General features: G+C 50.2%; 1 protein-coding gene across 1 annotated transcript; it reads left to right on the top strand.

Annotated features, from left to right (window-relative positions):
- Positions 1-2,164: 2,164 nt before the first annotated feature.
- On the top strand, positions 2,165-13,680 carry dcn (decorin; the record flags this gene model as incomplete). Its single annotated transcript, XM_067254131.1, is given in 3 exon segments — positions 2,165-2,321; positions 8,052-8,311; positions 13,568-13,680. Coding segments are annotated over 2 exon segments (354 nt in total), but the record flags the coding sequence as incomplete, so codon positions are not given.
- Positions 13,681-14,639: the final 959 nt, after the last annotated feature.

Raw genomic sequence — 14,639 nt, 5'->3', positions numbered from 1 at the left:
TGGCAAATGTAACCTTAATTATGTGGCTTTGCAACAAAAAAGCTATTTTCATGAACTTCCTCTCATTGCTTTTGATCCAAGTTTTGTGTGTGAGCGAAAGACGGAGAGGAAGAAGGAGAGAAAGAGAGGGAGAGGAAGAGAAGGAGAGAAAGAGAGGGAGAGGAAGAGAGGAAGAGGAAGAAGGAGAGAAAGAGAGGGAGAGGAAGAGAGGGAGAGGAAGAAGGAGAGAAAGACAGGGAGAGGAAGAGAGGGAGAGGAAAGGAGGGAGAGGAAGAAGGAGAGAAAGGGAATGTGAGCGCAAGAGAGAGAAGGTCAAAGTCTTAATTTGGATCCAAAGCACTTGAACCTGCAACCTTTTGATTATTAGTAAAATGCTCTAAACATTGAGCTGCATAGTATAATAGCATGATATTGCTGATCCAGCTTCAATGCTGCTTTTTAGACTGGACATGTTGGGGCTTGTAGCAGAAAGCATTAGACTGTACAGAAGAGTGGGCAACACTTCACATTACGTACCAATTACTATGGGAATAGCTGTGTTTTTACATGGTAACCTTCATGTAAAGTGTTGCTGTGTAGCTACATGCTAGTAAATATAACCCTTGTGTAAAGTGCTGAATAACTTGTTTGCCTGAACCCGTGTTCAGATCACTAAGACTACAGGATGGAAGTCTGACCAGTTAAAATCCCCCATCGTTGGTAACAGCTGGGACAAGCAGCGGTCCAGAGAGAAGGCAAGCAGCACATGGTCCAGTCCAGAGAGAAGGCAAGCAGCACATGGTCCAGTCCAACTGGGGAGTGGAGGGGTGGACATTAGGAGGAACCAGGGTCACCCCCCCTCCCTCATTCCAACGGTCCCTTGGCAAATGAGGGGAAAATAAACAAAACCAGTCCGATGTTAGGGTGGAGCCAGGCTCAGGGACTGTGGTGTGGGGGTGTGTGTTGGGGGATCTACTTGAGAGAAATATATGTGTGTGTGTGTGTAAAAGAAAAAGAAAGAAAAAAAGGGACATTGTGTGTGTGAGAGAAAGAGAAGGACAGTATGTATGTGTGTGTGTGTGTGTGAAAGAGGAGGACAGTGTGTGTGTGTGTGTGTGTGTGTGTGTGTGTGTGTGTGAAAGAGGAGGACAGTGTGTGTGTGAAAGAGGAGGACAGTGTGTGTGTGTGTGTGTGTGAAAGAGGAGGACAGTGTGTGTGTGTGTGTGAAAGAGGAGGACAGTATGTGTGTGTGTGTGTGTGTGTGTGTGTGTGTGTGTGTGTGTGTGTGTGTGTGTGTGTGTGTGTGTGAAAGAGGAGGACAGTATGTGTGTGTGTGTGTGTGTGTGTGAAAGAGGAGGACAGTGTGTGTGTGTGTGTGTGTGTGTGTGTGTGTGTGTGTGTGTGTGTGTGTGTGAAAGAGGAGGACAGTATGTGTGTGTGTGTGTGTGTGTGTGTGTGTGTGTGTGTGAAAGAGGAGGACAGTGTGTGTGTGTGTGTGTGTGTGTGTGTGAAAGAGGAGGACAGTGTATGTGTGTGTGTGTGTGTGTGTGTGAAAGAGGAGGACAGTGTGTGTGTGTGTGTGTGTGTGTGTGTGAAAGAGGAGGACAGTGTGTGTGTGTGTGTGTGAAAGAGGAGGACAGTGTGTGTGTGTGTGTGTGTGTGTGAAAGAGGAGGACAGTGTGTGTGTGTGTGTGTGTGTGTGTGTGTGTGTGTGAAAGAGGAGGACAGTGTGTGTGTGTGTGTTTGTAGCTCCAGAGGACCTATCATTACCAGATGACACAGTATGAAAGCCTGCAAGCAGTAGTCATTGCTTATTTCCTTAACTCTCTCTATCCCTCCCTCCTCTCTTTCCCCTGTCTCTCTACCCTGTCTCTCTACCCTTTCTCTCTACCCTGTCTCTCTACCTCTCTCTACCCTGTCTCTCCCTCTTTTCTTCCCTCTCTTTCCACCGCTCTACCTTCTTTCTTCTGAGGCAGTTCTCTGCGTTCTGTTGCTATCTGGTAGAGCTGGAGAAGTTCTCCACCAATTGTCAAGAAGAGCTCAACATTCAGCCACTCCCTCCTTTTCTCCTCTCTCCTCCCTCCCTCCCTCCCTCCTCTCTCTCTCTCTCTCTCTCTCTCTCTGTGTTCCTTTCTCCTTTTTCTCCCTCCCCTTTTGCCCCTTCTCCCTCCCTCCCTCCCCTCCCCCTCCTCCCTCCCTCTCTCCTCCCCTGGTTGTGAGAGAGCACACCTGCTTGGTTGGTCTAGGAGAGCGATCCCCCAGCCCACAAACACTCTGTCTTACATCCTGCCGTTGGATTTTAGTGGACCAGTTCAGCTCTCTCTACTCTGCTGAAAGAACAGGTAGGATGTAGCTCTCTGACTGATGGGTGTGTGTGTGTGGAGGGGCAGGGGGTCCAGGAGGCTGTGAGGACAGTTGGTTTGGGTGGAGGTGTGTTGGGTGGAGGTGTGTTGGGTACAAACATAGCTCTATTGTCATGAAAGTGATTTTCTTATGTGTGTATATGTGTCTGTCTGTGAATGTGCTTCCATGTGTGTGTGTGTGTGTTTGTGTCTTTGTGTGTACCTTTGCGCATGCACATGCATGTGCCTGTGTGTGTTTCTGCACGTGCGTGTGTTTGTATGTATTGCAAGAGCATAAGCCTTGCATCAGGTTAAGGTTAGTTGTGTAGGGTTAGTGTTAGTGTAGGTTAGGGTTAATAGTGATAGGGTTAGTGGTGATAGGGTTAGTGGTGATAGGGTTAGGGTTAGTGTTGATAGGGTTAGGGTTAGTGGTGATAGGGTTAGTGTTGATAGGGTTAGGGTTAGTGTTGATAGGTTAAGGGTTAGTCCTGATAGTTAGTGCTAGGGAATCCGAACCAGCCAGCTAGGAGATACTCATTCCTCTGACAAACACTTAAATATCCCACTCTGCTCAGGACAAATGCAGTTATCTGTTTTCAACTTTAGCTTTAAAGTGCTAAAACCTTGAGGTTTGAGAACACTTTCACCCAGAAAACTGGGATCATCTGGGACAGCTGCTAGGTTGTCTGGATGCTTCACATCTGCTTCTAACTACGGCCAAGTGTGTTGGGAAAAGTTTGACATACAGGACATCCTGAGTGCCCATGACGTGGTGTCTCCATGTGAGCAGAACCAGAGAGAGGGAAGAGGAGAAGGAGAGAAAGGAGAGAGAGGGAGAGAAGAGCAAGGGAGAAGGAGAGAGAGAAGAGGAGAAGGAGAAAAAAGAGAGAGGGAGGAGGAGAGTGTTTGTGTTGGAGGGGAGATGGAGCAGGGTTGTTCCTGCTCCTGGGTTACTGGCCTCACTGGAAAGCTGTCAAGTTTACGAGCGCTTCTCTCTTCTCTTTGTTGTGCTTTTCTTCATTGCTTTCCTCTTCTTTGTACTCTGGTTGGCTCTCAGGCGTCCTGTAGGAAAATGCAGACAATGAAAAACAACAAAGATGTCTCTGTGCTGACTCAGCCATTTACGGTTCAGGTCAAGATGTTCTCAGAGTCCTCCTGGCCAGGTTAAAGAGTTCCCCCACATTTACATTTAGTCTTTTAGCAGACGCTCTTATCCAGAGCGACTTGCAGTACGTAACATACACACATCAAATCAAGATTCAAGGAATGGCCTTTATTTACCAGGCAGTGACCACATGTCAGCTACCAGGCAGAGTGAACAGAGTTCCTGGTAAAAACACACCTAGTCTGACCTCCGAGCTCTTATCTCCAGATCTGCTGTTGGTCTGAGCTGCCTTCCTGTAGATGCTGGACTGGTGCCCCAGGTGGCCTGAGGCAACTGAAAGGAAAGGTTTTTGAAGCTTTGAAGTGGAGAGGAGAAGATGGGGGGGAGGTTGGAAAAACATCAACCTGGCAACCAAGAGCCCTATTAATCCTCTAATGGCACAGAGGATGCTGCGTGGATGGCATCCCACTAGCCCCCGGCTAGCTCCTAGCTACCAGCTAACAGCACAGCAGCTAGCTCCTAGCTACCAGCTAACAGCACAGCAGCTAGCTCCTAGCTACCAGGTAACAGCCAGCTAGCTCCTAGCTACCAGGTAACAGCACAGCCAGCTAGCTCCTGGCATCACTGCACAGCCAGTTAGCTCCTAGCAGCACCACACAAACAGCCTGTTTAACCCTAACCCTACTAACCTTAACCTCACTACTGAGACCTGTTGACCTCTTAAGTTGTTTATTTCTTGTCAACAGAGTTCCCATGACAGACTGAGTGGTCTGGCATATGTAGACAGATTGTTGGACAGAGTTTTAATACGTTCCCAGAATTTAATAAAATGGACTAACTCCAAAAGTTTTGAACTCTGTTGGCGCTGCTGTGAAAAACTGCCTTTCAGCTGCTCATTTTCTCCCCAAATGTTTCCAATCTCCAAACAAGCTGTCACACACACTAAAGAGGAGTTAACCCTCTGAGACTGGGAACACTTAAAAAGTCTTCAAGATTGTCTGGGTTTGGTGTGAGTCTGGGTTTCATGTTTGTGTGTGTGTGGATAATATGTGGAGTTGTTTATAAGGTCTAAGGGGAAATGTGTGTAAACGTCCCGAAGCATGAATCACTTGTAGAAAATGACCTCCCATGAATCACCACTGGATGGGAGAGGGGGAGGCAGGGAGGTGGGGAAGAGATGGGAAGAGAGGGGGAGGCGGGGAGGTGGGGAAGAGATGGGGAGAGAGGGGGAGGCAGGGAGGTGGGGAATAGATGGGGAGAGAGGGGGAGGCAGGGAGGTGGGGAAGAGATGGGGAGAGAGGGGGAGGCGGGGAGGTGGGGAAGAGATGGGGAGAGAGGGGGAGGCAGGGAGGTGGGGAAGAGATGGGGAGAGAGGGGGAGGCGGGGAAGAGATGGGGAGAGGGGGGGAGGCAGGGAGGTGGGGGAGAGAGGGGGAGGCAGGGAGTGTGGGGGGAGAGGGAGTTTCCACACCATTCGGAGAGAGAGGGAATCATGGGATGAAAGATGGGGAGCAGGGTTTCGTTTGGGGTAGTTGATGGTAGTAGGGGGTATCTGGGGGCTAAAGGGATTAGATGGGTAATTGGGGGTAGAAGGGTGTAGTTGGGGTAGAGGGTGACCAGGTACGACATCAGGGAGGGATGGAGACCGGTCGTCAGATGACAACAGGAGACCTGAGAGATATCTCTGCATTGTCTCCCTGTGTCTGCTGACTGACGTAAGGGTTAGGAGGGAGGGATGAGACGAAGAGCAACAGTGAATCAGAGTTGCTGCATGTCTTTTCTGTAATCTGTTTCCTGTCTGGTATCTGTTAGTAGTGGAGCCAGGCCATTGAAAACGAGAGGGAGGAGAGTGAGGAGAGAGGGAGGAGAGGGGACAGAGGAGGGAGGGAGTAGGGGGGTGAGGGAGTGGGGAGAACGTGGCCACTGCCAGGAAGGGAAGTATAAAACTCCACCCCTTTGCTTGAAGAGAGAGGCCAGACCTGCACTGACACATCACAGGCCTCAGGCCACAGACACGAGAGAGGGGAGGGGGTGAGGAGAGGGGGGGAGGGGAGGTGAAGGGGAAAAGAGAAAGCAAATGAGCCATTTGAAGGATGCTCATAAATGTGTTCTCTCACTCTCTCACACATACACTCACGCATCACATCCTGTAACAGAACTACAGGCTCTGCTGTCTTTTTAACTGAATCTTTTTAAAGGCTGGTGCAGCGCTGATCACAGAGCTGTTCACTTGCACAAGGCCCATGAAGCAGCTGGTTCAAACCAGTTTCTCTGCTGCTCTCAGACCAGTCCATGTTCCAGTCCTCGTTGGCAGCCCCTGGCAGCACGCATGCAGTCTGGAACCTGTCAGTCCATGTTCCATATCCCTCACACCTCTGTCCGAGCTAATACACCACCAGCTGTTTGGTTGTGTTTCCAGACCACACTTCCTCCTCCTCTTCCTCCTCTTCCTCATTCTCCTCCTCTTCCTCTTTTTCGTAACTGTCTGGGCTGTGGCAGAGATCAGGACTGATGGAGACTGGGGACATCCTCCAGTTCCGTAATAAAAACTCAGGAATGTTCACGGTCCCCGTTTAATAGCAGGTTAAATCGGAGTCAGCCTTTTAATACAAATTTCTGAAAATCTGTCAATTGGCTTTGCTTGTGTGTGTTTATGTGTGTGTGTTTGTGTGCGTGTTGGAGTAAGATAGAGGAGGTGAGGATCAGTGAGAAGGGAGTCAAAGTTGTCATCTCCATGACTTCAACCAACTGGAGGACCATGAGAAAGATCTAATGTCACCAGCTCTGAAGCCAGGAACGTGAGTCAGCTCTTCTGGGAGATCAGGCACATGTGTTTGGCTCTGCTGCGCAGATGGAAACTGGCCAGAGCTTAAACAACTTTCCATGCTGCTGGTTTTTCCGTGAAGGGGTCCATAGGTTCACAATCACCTCACACTCACGCTAACCGTGACCTCTGACCTCACCTAAAGAAACGTTGCCTGAATCTCTCTTACCGGCAAACAAAGGGGAAGTGAGTGTGGTGAAGTCATTTTTTTGTGAATCTGCTCAGTGTATGGAAACAGAGATGTCTGTCCTGACTTTACTGACAGAGCACAGACAGACACAGACAGGTCAGTGTTGTGGTCATTCAGCCAGACAGGTGACATGATGAAGTTGAGGAAGAACCAGTCTAGCTTGTCTGAAAGGTGCCGGAAGGTTCTGAAAGGTTCTGAAAAGTGCTGGATGGTGCTGGAAGATTCTGGAAGGTGCTAAAAGGTGTTAGAAGGTGACACCCAGACTGACTGCTCCTGCTGGGGGCTGCTAGCCTGGAGAGGCATGCATAAAGACAGGTAGGATGATAGGCGTGGAAACACAGGAAGGTAGACAGGTAGGATGATAGGCGTGGAAACACAGGAAGGTAGACAGGTAGGATGATAGGCGTGGAAACACAGGAAGGTAGACAGGTAGGCAGGCACACAGTCGACACACACACACACACACAATCACAAACAGAGATAAGAAGTACAAATACTAGTACTTGATGAGGACTCTATTATACTCTACTGTGCTCTATTGTACTCTGCTCTGCTTTACTCAACTCTGTTTTAGGCTTCTCTGTTCTCCTCTCCTTTAACTGTGTGTTAGAAAAAAAGGTATGTTATGGATGAAACAGAGGGAATTATCAATGTGAACATTGCTGAGAATAGAGACATAGAGAATAGAGAGCTGATATATATGATGCCACATATAAGGGAAATGTTGATGAGAATTGTCGGTGTCAAAAAGGATTCCTGGCGAATGGGCTTTGTGTCCATAGTGTCTTTTTGTATTCATGTATTAATATGATGTAAGGTCCAGTTACCAGTGTGATACTAAAGCAGTGGCTAGTACATTTACATTTAGTCATTTACATTTAGTAGTGGCCACTTTTTACTATACTCTACTATCCTCTTTTTAAACACGAGTATCTGTACTTCTAGTTGAGTGAAGAATCCTTCTCCCATGATAGTGAAGGGAGAGGGGAGAGGGAGGAGGGGAGAGGGAGGAGGGAGAGGGAGGGAGGAGGGGGAGGGAGGAGGGGGAGAGGGAGGAGGGGAGAGGGAGGAGGGGAGAGGGAGGAGGGAGAGGGGAGAGGGAGGAGGGGGAGAGGGAGGAGGGGAGAGGGAGGAGGGGAGAGGGAGAGGGAGGAGGGGGAGAGGGAGAGGGGGGAGAGGGGAGAGGGAGGAGGGGGAGAGGGAGGAGGGGGAGAGGGAGGAGGGAGGAGGGAGGAGGGGAGAGGGAGGAGGGGGGAGAGGGGAGAGGGGGGAGGGGAGAGGGAGGAGGGAGAAGGGGAGAGGGAGGAGGGGGAGAGGGGAGAGGGGGGAGGGGAGAGGGAGGAGGGGAGAGGGAGAGGGGAGAGGGGGATGATACAGTGTTGGAGACGCCTCGGGGGGGGGCTGTCAAACAGGTGTTGACCTCTGACCCTGCTGTAAAGGTGTCTGCTGGTCAGTACTCGTTCACCCTTTTGGTGAAAGAGAAGAGGTGGAGGTGCAATCTTTTGGTGTTTTACTGGCCTGGCATGAATAAAGACACACACACACTCAAACATGCACACACACTCTCAGACACACATAGACCCAGCCCTCACCTGTGTCCTCTGCCCTCCAGACTCTCTGACAGAGGTGCCATGCGGTCGCTGTGTGTGTCCCTGCTCCTGGTGACGGTGTGCTGGGCTCTGCCCTTCCGCCAGTCCGGCTTCATGGACTTCATGATGGAGGACGAGGCGGGCTCCGGGGACCCCGATGCCCTTGCCCCTGAGGGCCCCGCTGGAGCCCCCCCTGGAAGCCCCCGCCTAGGCCTGCCTGACGGCCCCCGGTGCCCCTTCAGATGCCAGTGCAGCCGACGTGTCGTCCAATGCTCCGACCTGGGTGAGACGCACCACGCACTGCCGAATCCCTCCACCCCTCACTCCGTATCCCTCCACTCCTCACGCCGTATCCCTCCTCCTCTCACGCCGTATCCCTCCACCCCTCACGCCGTATCCCTCCACCCCTCACGCCGTATCCCTCCACCCCTCACGCCGTATCCCTCCACCCCTCACGCCGTATCCCTCCACCCCTCATGCCGTATCCCTCCACCCCTCACGCCGTATCCCTCCACCCCTCACGCCGTATCCCTCCACCCCTCACGCCGTATCCCTCCACCCCTCATGCCGTATCTCTCCACCCCTCATGCCGTATCCCTCCACCGCTCATGCCGTATCCCTCCACCCCTCATCCTTCATTCCTCCTCCTCTCATCCCTCCACCAGGGTTAGGGTAAGGTCTGCATATAGCAGGCATGAACAACAGGAATGTTCAGAGACTATCTGGTGTTTGATCTACACATCACCAGCTTGTTAACTCAAAACAGAACATTGCCCCAGACACACACACAGCCTCAAAGCACACACACCACCCCAGAACACACACACCGCCCCAGAACACACACACACCACCCCGGAACACACACACACATCACCCCAGAACACACACACCACCCCAGAACACACACACACACACCGCCCCAGAACATGCCACTTTAAACACTTGCAGATGGCGTGAACTTAATTCACTTCCGTCTCGATGACATTGTGGACCACAACATGGAGTTGTGCTCACCAGAGCCTAACTGTCTCCAGGGCTGAAGACAGGGAGGTTCAGAGCTCTTCCTGTTTTTACAAGTTCCTCTAGAGGCTCGTCTCTTCCTCAGCTGGGGACCACGTGGTCTGGAATACATTTAGCAGCTCTCAAGGTTTCCAAGTGATTAAAAAGATTTACTTGAACCTTTTAATTAGTCTGGAGATCATTGTTTATTTTATTTTTTTATGTTGACTGTTGAGTAGTATAAACTGTCATCAAGGTAGTTTGCTGTCATTCTGCCAGTCATGTGAGGTTGACCTTGGTCACCAACAGTCAGAGGAAGGGTTAGTAGAACTACAGACAGAGATGGACAGACACAGACACACTGCCACATACACACTCACACCAGGGAAGAGGGGTGGGAGGGGAGGGGAGGCTGGGTGGAGAGGAGAGGAGAAGAGGGGTGGGAGGGGGAGTGGGGGAGAGGGAGGAGAAGGGGGGAGAGGGGAGGGGAGGCTGGGTGGAGAGGAGAAGAGGGGTGGTGGGGGGAGAGGGGGGGTGGAGAGGAGAGGGGGGGAGAGGGAGGAGAGGTGAAGAGGGGGGGAGAGGAGAGGGGAGGCGGAGAGGAGAGGAGAAGAGGGGTGGTGGGGGGAGATGGGGGGGTGGAGAGGAGAGGGGGGGGGAGAGGGAGGAGAGGAGAAGAGGGGGGAGAGGAGAGGGGGAGGGGGAGGAGAGGGGAGGGGGGGGGAGGGGGGAAAGGAGAGGGGGGAGAGGGGAGGGGGGGAAAGGAGAGGGGGGGAGGGGGGGAGGAGAGGAGAGGGGGGGAGGAGGAGGGAGGAGGGGGAGAGGAGAGGGGAGGGGGGAGAGGAGAGGAGGAGGGGGGGGAGAGGGGGAGGGGAGGGAGAGGAGGGGGGAGGGGGGAGAGGGCCTTCTAAAAGGTTTAAGCAGAATACGACCATCTTGCGCCAGTCTGACTGTTGAAGGAAGAAGCCTGCAGACTAAACAGCTGAAACACACACACCTCAGACACACACACAACCTGAGCCACAGGCTGTTTGTCCAACACACATACTCACACATACACATAGAGAGGAGAGGGGAAAACGAAGGGAAGAGTGTAAGAGATGAGTAATGAAAAGGAGAGCAAAACCCACCGCATGTCTTCACCTCCCACAGCTGTGAGGGGCCAGAGCCTACGAGCCTGTGTGAGCAAGAACACAAAAGCTTTTAAGCCACAACGTGTATGCTTATACACACACACTCTCTCACACACACACTCTCATGACAGCAAGTCAGCAAGTTACAGTAAGCCTGTGCCTCAACAGCTCAGTCCAAACATCCTCTTATTAAACATCATTCTGTTATTTCGCTATTTAACCCCTTAAGGAGTAGCGTTGCACATATGTGATCGTTCGAATGCAGGTGCTACAGCGTAGCGTTGCACATATGTGATTTCAAACATTCCAACAGAATATTTTCAGAGACACAAAAACTATATGACAAACGCTATATTATGGCTTCAAAATGTACTGATGAGAGGACTAACAAGTAACACTAGCATAGTAGTAACAGTGCTACGTGTATTATGCTAGAGTTGAGACAGAGAGACCATGTGGTGGAGAGGGTTAGGGTTATCGTGAACATGTGGTAGAGAGGGTTAGGGTTATCGTGAACATGTGGTGGAGAGGGTTAGGGTTATCGTGAACATGTGGTGGAGAGGGTTAGGGTTATCGTGAACATGTGGTGGAGAGGGTTAGGGTTATCGTGAACATGTGGTAGAGAGGGTTAGGGTTATCGTGAACATGTGGTGGAGAGGGTTAGGGTTATCGTGAACATGTGGTGGAGAGGGTTATGGTTATCGTGAACATGTGGTGGAGAGGGTTAGGGTTATCGTGAACATGTGGTGGAGAGGGTTAGGGTTATCGTGAACATGTGGTGGAGAGGGTTAGGGTTATCGTGAACATGTGGTAGAGAGGGTTAGGGTTATCGTGAACATGTGGTGGAGAGGGTTAGGGTTATCGTGAACATGTGGTGGAGAGGGTTATGGTTATCGTGAACATGTGGTGGAGAGGGTTAGGGTTATCGTGAAAATGTGGTAGAGAGGGTTAGGGTTATCGTGAGCATGTGGTGGAGAGGGTTAGGGTTATCGTGAACATGTGGTGGAGAGGGTTAGGGTTATCGTGAACATGTGGTGGAGAGTTAGGGTTATCATGAACATGTGGTGGAGAGGGTTAGGGTTATCGTGAACATGTGGTGGAAAGGGTTAGGGTTATCGTGAACATGTGGTGGAGAGGGTTAGGGTTATCGTGAACATGTGGTGGAAAGGGTTAGGGTTATCGTGAACATGTGGTGGAGAGGGTTAGGGTTATCGTGAACATGTGGTGGAGAGGGTTAGGGTTATCGTGAACATGTGGTAGAGAGGGTTAGGGTTATCGTGAACATGTGGTGGAGAGGGTTAGGGTTATCGTGAACATGTGGTAGAGAGGGTTAGGGTTATCGTGAACATGTGGTGGAGAGGGTTAGGGTTATCGTGAACATGTGGTGGAGAGGGTTAGGGTTATCGTGAGCATGTGCTTGGGTTCATAGAGTCAAACACATATCGGACTGTCTGGCTTTATAGTGTAACAACAGGAATGTAATGCACAGTGTTATGATAAAATCAAAAACAAAATATTATGATGGTGGTGAGTTATGAGGTGTGTATGTGGGTGTTGGTCTATTGTATTACATCATACATCACTAATCACCTTGTTTGTGCATTGGTACAGTTAGGATTGTGGAGGTCATTTGAATCTCCTTTCTTTTGAAGCAAAAAAAACCATAACTCACCACATGAAACACAGTTTTTAGTTTCTGATACACAGCGTGTTGGAGAGCCTGGAGCGTTGAGGCTGCGATGATCTCAGGGCCAAAGCATGCAGTCTCTGATGCTCCAAGAAAATCAGGAAATTAATTTCAAGGCCTGTTTCCACGCTGTTCCTTGGAGTCCTGCTTCAGCCGAGAGAAGAAACACCGTGAAGCCATGTTCCTCAGTTCCAGCAGAAGAAACACCATGAAGCCATGTTCCTCAGTTCCAGCAGAAGAAACACCGTGAAGCCATGTTCCTCAGTTCCAACAGAAGAAACACCGTGAAGCCATGTTCCTCAGTTCCAGCAGAAGAAACACCGTGAAGCCATGTTCCTCAGTTCCAGCAGAAGAAACACCGTGAAGCCATGTTCCTCAGTTCCAACAGAAGAAACACCGTGAAGCCATGTTCCTCAGTTCCAGCAGAAGAAACACCGTGAAGCCATGTTCCTCAGTTCCAGCAGAGGAAACACCGTGAAGCCATGTTCCTCAGTTCCAACAGAAGAAACACCGTGAAGCCATGTTCCTCAGTTCCAGCAGAAGAAACACCGTGAAGCCATGTTCCTCAGTTCCAGCAGAAGAAACACCGTGAAGCCATGTTCCTCAGTTCCAGCAGAAGAAACACCGTGAAGCCATGTTCCTCAGTTCCAACAGAAGAAACACCGTGAAGCCATGTTCCTCAGTTCCAGCAGAAGAAACACCGTGAAGCCATGTTCCTCAGTTCCAGCAGACAGCAGCTACAACCTGTCAACTTGGGAGGACAGGAGAGCAGAGATCATTATAAACCTCCCAGACGTCAAACAATCCCTCAATTCTTTCTGGTATCTGGAGGTCAAAGGTCAGGGTGCTGCAGCACATTTCCTGTGGTCTGTGGTCGAGTCAGGTCGTTCATCAGGGGGTCAGGGGTCAGGGGTCAGGTCCCCTCAAAGAGGGAGCGCTGGGAGGACATTCCTCCTCTCAGCCTCGTGGGATGAGGAAAGGTGAGGCTCAGCCTCGTGGGATGAGGAAAGGTGAGGCTCAGCCTCGTGGGATGAGGAAAGGTGAGGCTCAGCCTCGTGGGATGAGGAAAGGTGAGGCTCAGCCTCGTGGGATGAGGAAAGGTGAGGCTCAGCCTCGTGCAGGTGTTCAGGGGTAATCACCCCAACAGAGACACAGTAAGGTGTATTTACATTCAGCCTTTTATCCATTTAACAAAGTGGCATACAAATAGTGCATAGATTCAGTACAGCAAAAGAGCAAGGATCAGCGATGCATAGTTCTAACAGTGTTTCCGTGGTCAGAGTCACGCACTAAAAAAACTCAATTTCCCATCAGCACAGCCGAAACGTAACAACAGCAAGTCTCCCGTCTCCTGAAAAAACATGCCGCACTGTTATATGAAAACACACCGTTTCTTTCTCACACGGCCACACACATGCACACACACGCACACACACATGCAGATGTGACACAGAGTAGAGTTTGAACTGGTGTCGTTCCTGAGAAAACTGGATTTGGCTTGAAATATCTAGATTCCTTCATAGATCGAATCCACTAAAACACTCCAGGCATGCCAAGACATTGAAAAAGAACCACAGGAATAATAAAAGATGTCAGTCCTGACCTCCTCCCTCCTCTTCCTCTCCAGTCCTGACCTCCTCCCTCCTCTTCCTCTCCAGTCCTGACCTCCTCCCTCCTCTTCCTCTCCAGTCCTGACCTCCTCCCTCCTCTTCCTCTCCAGGGCTGACTGGTATCCCAGACGACCTCCCTGCAGACACGTCTCTGCTGGATCTGCAGAACAACAAGATCACAGAGATCAAGGAGAACGACTTCAAGAACCTAAGAGAGTTGCATGTAAGACCGTCTCCTCAAGATTTCACATAAAATCCCAGTCCAGTGTTATCTTCACCATACATACATGTTTTAACCAAGGGGTTTGTTTAAAAAACACTTCAAAAAAACTGAAAAGCATTTTGGTTAAAATTTGTTGTGAAAGAACCTTATACTACAGACACTGCGTTAGGGTCCTGTCTGAAAGTCTTACTTTCTCTAAGTGCTTTACTCCACATATGACCACTGGGTCCAATCTGTCATACTGTAAACACTCTTGAGCACAAATGTAAATTCCAAAGAATGTTTAAAATTGTCTAAAAAGTTGACTGCTTTACACCAGATGGGAAGTTTAGACTCCCAGTGTTGTCTTGAACAGGAAACATCCTCAAGCACACTGGAGCAACACAGGGAGATGGGATGCATCTCAAAACAAGAGAGTATGTGTGTGTGTGAGACAGTGTGTCTCTCTCCAGAGAGAGAGAGAGAGAGAGAGAGAGAGGGAGGGAGAGAGGGTGGGGGAGAGAGAGAGAGAGAGAGAGAGAGAGAGAGAGAGAGAGAGAGAGAGAGAGAGAGAGAGAGAGAGAGAGAGGGGAGTAGCTCTCTAGATCCCAGGTGCATGGAAACTATGTTCCTCCAGGCTCTGGTCTCAGTCAGCATCTGCCCTCTGTTAAATACCACAACGGGCCGAGCGTGTGAGTGTTTGTTGTGTGTGTGGTGAGTGTGTACATGTGTGTGTGGTGAGTGTGTACATGTGTGTGTGGTGAGTATGTACATGTGTGTGTGGTGAGTATGTACATGTGTATGTGGTGAGTATGTACATGTGTGTGTGGTGAGTATGTACATGTGTGTGTGGTGAGTGTGTACATGTGTATGTGGTGAGTATGTACATGTGTGTGTGGTGAGTATGTACATGTGTGTGTGGTGAGTGTGTACATGTGTATGTGGTGAGTATGTACATGTGTGTGTGTGGTGAGTGTGTA

The sequence above is a fragment of the Osmerus mordax genome, chromosome 17 (assembly GCF_038355195.1).
Source record: "Osmerus mordax isolate fOsmMor3 chromosome 17, fOsmMor3.pri, whole genome shotgun sequence".
In the NCBI taxonomy this organism is placed as follows: Eukaryota; Metazoa; Chordata; class Actinopteri; order Osmeriformes; family Osmeridae; genus Osmerus; species Osmerus mordax.
Note: the sequence above shows the minus strand (reverse complement) of the source record. Positions and strands in the feature narration are given on the sequence as shown.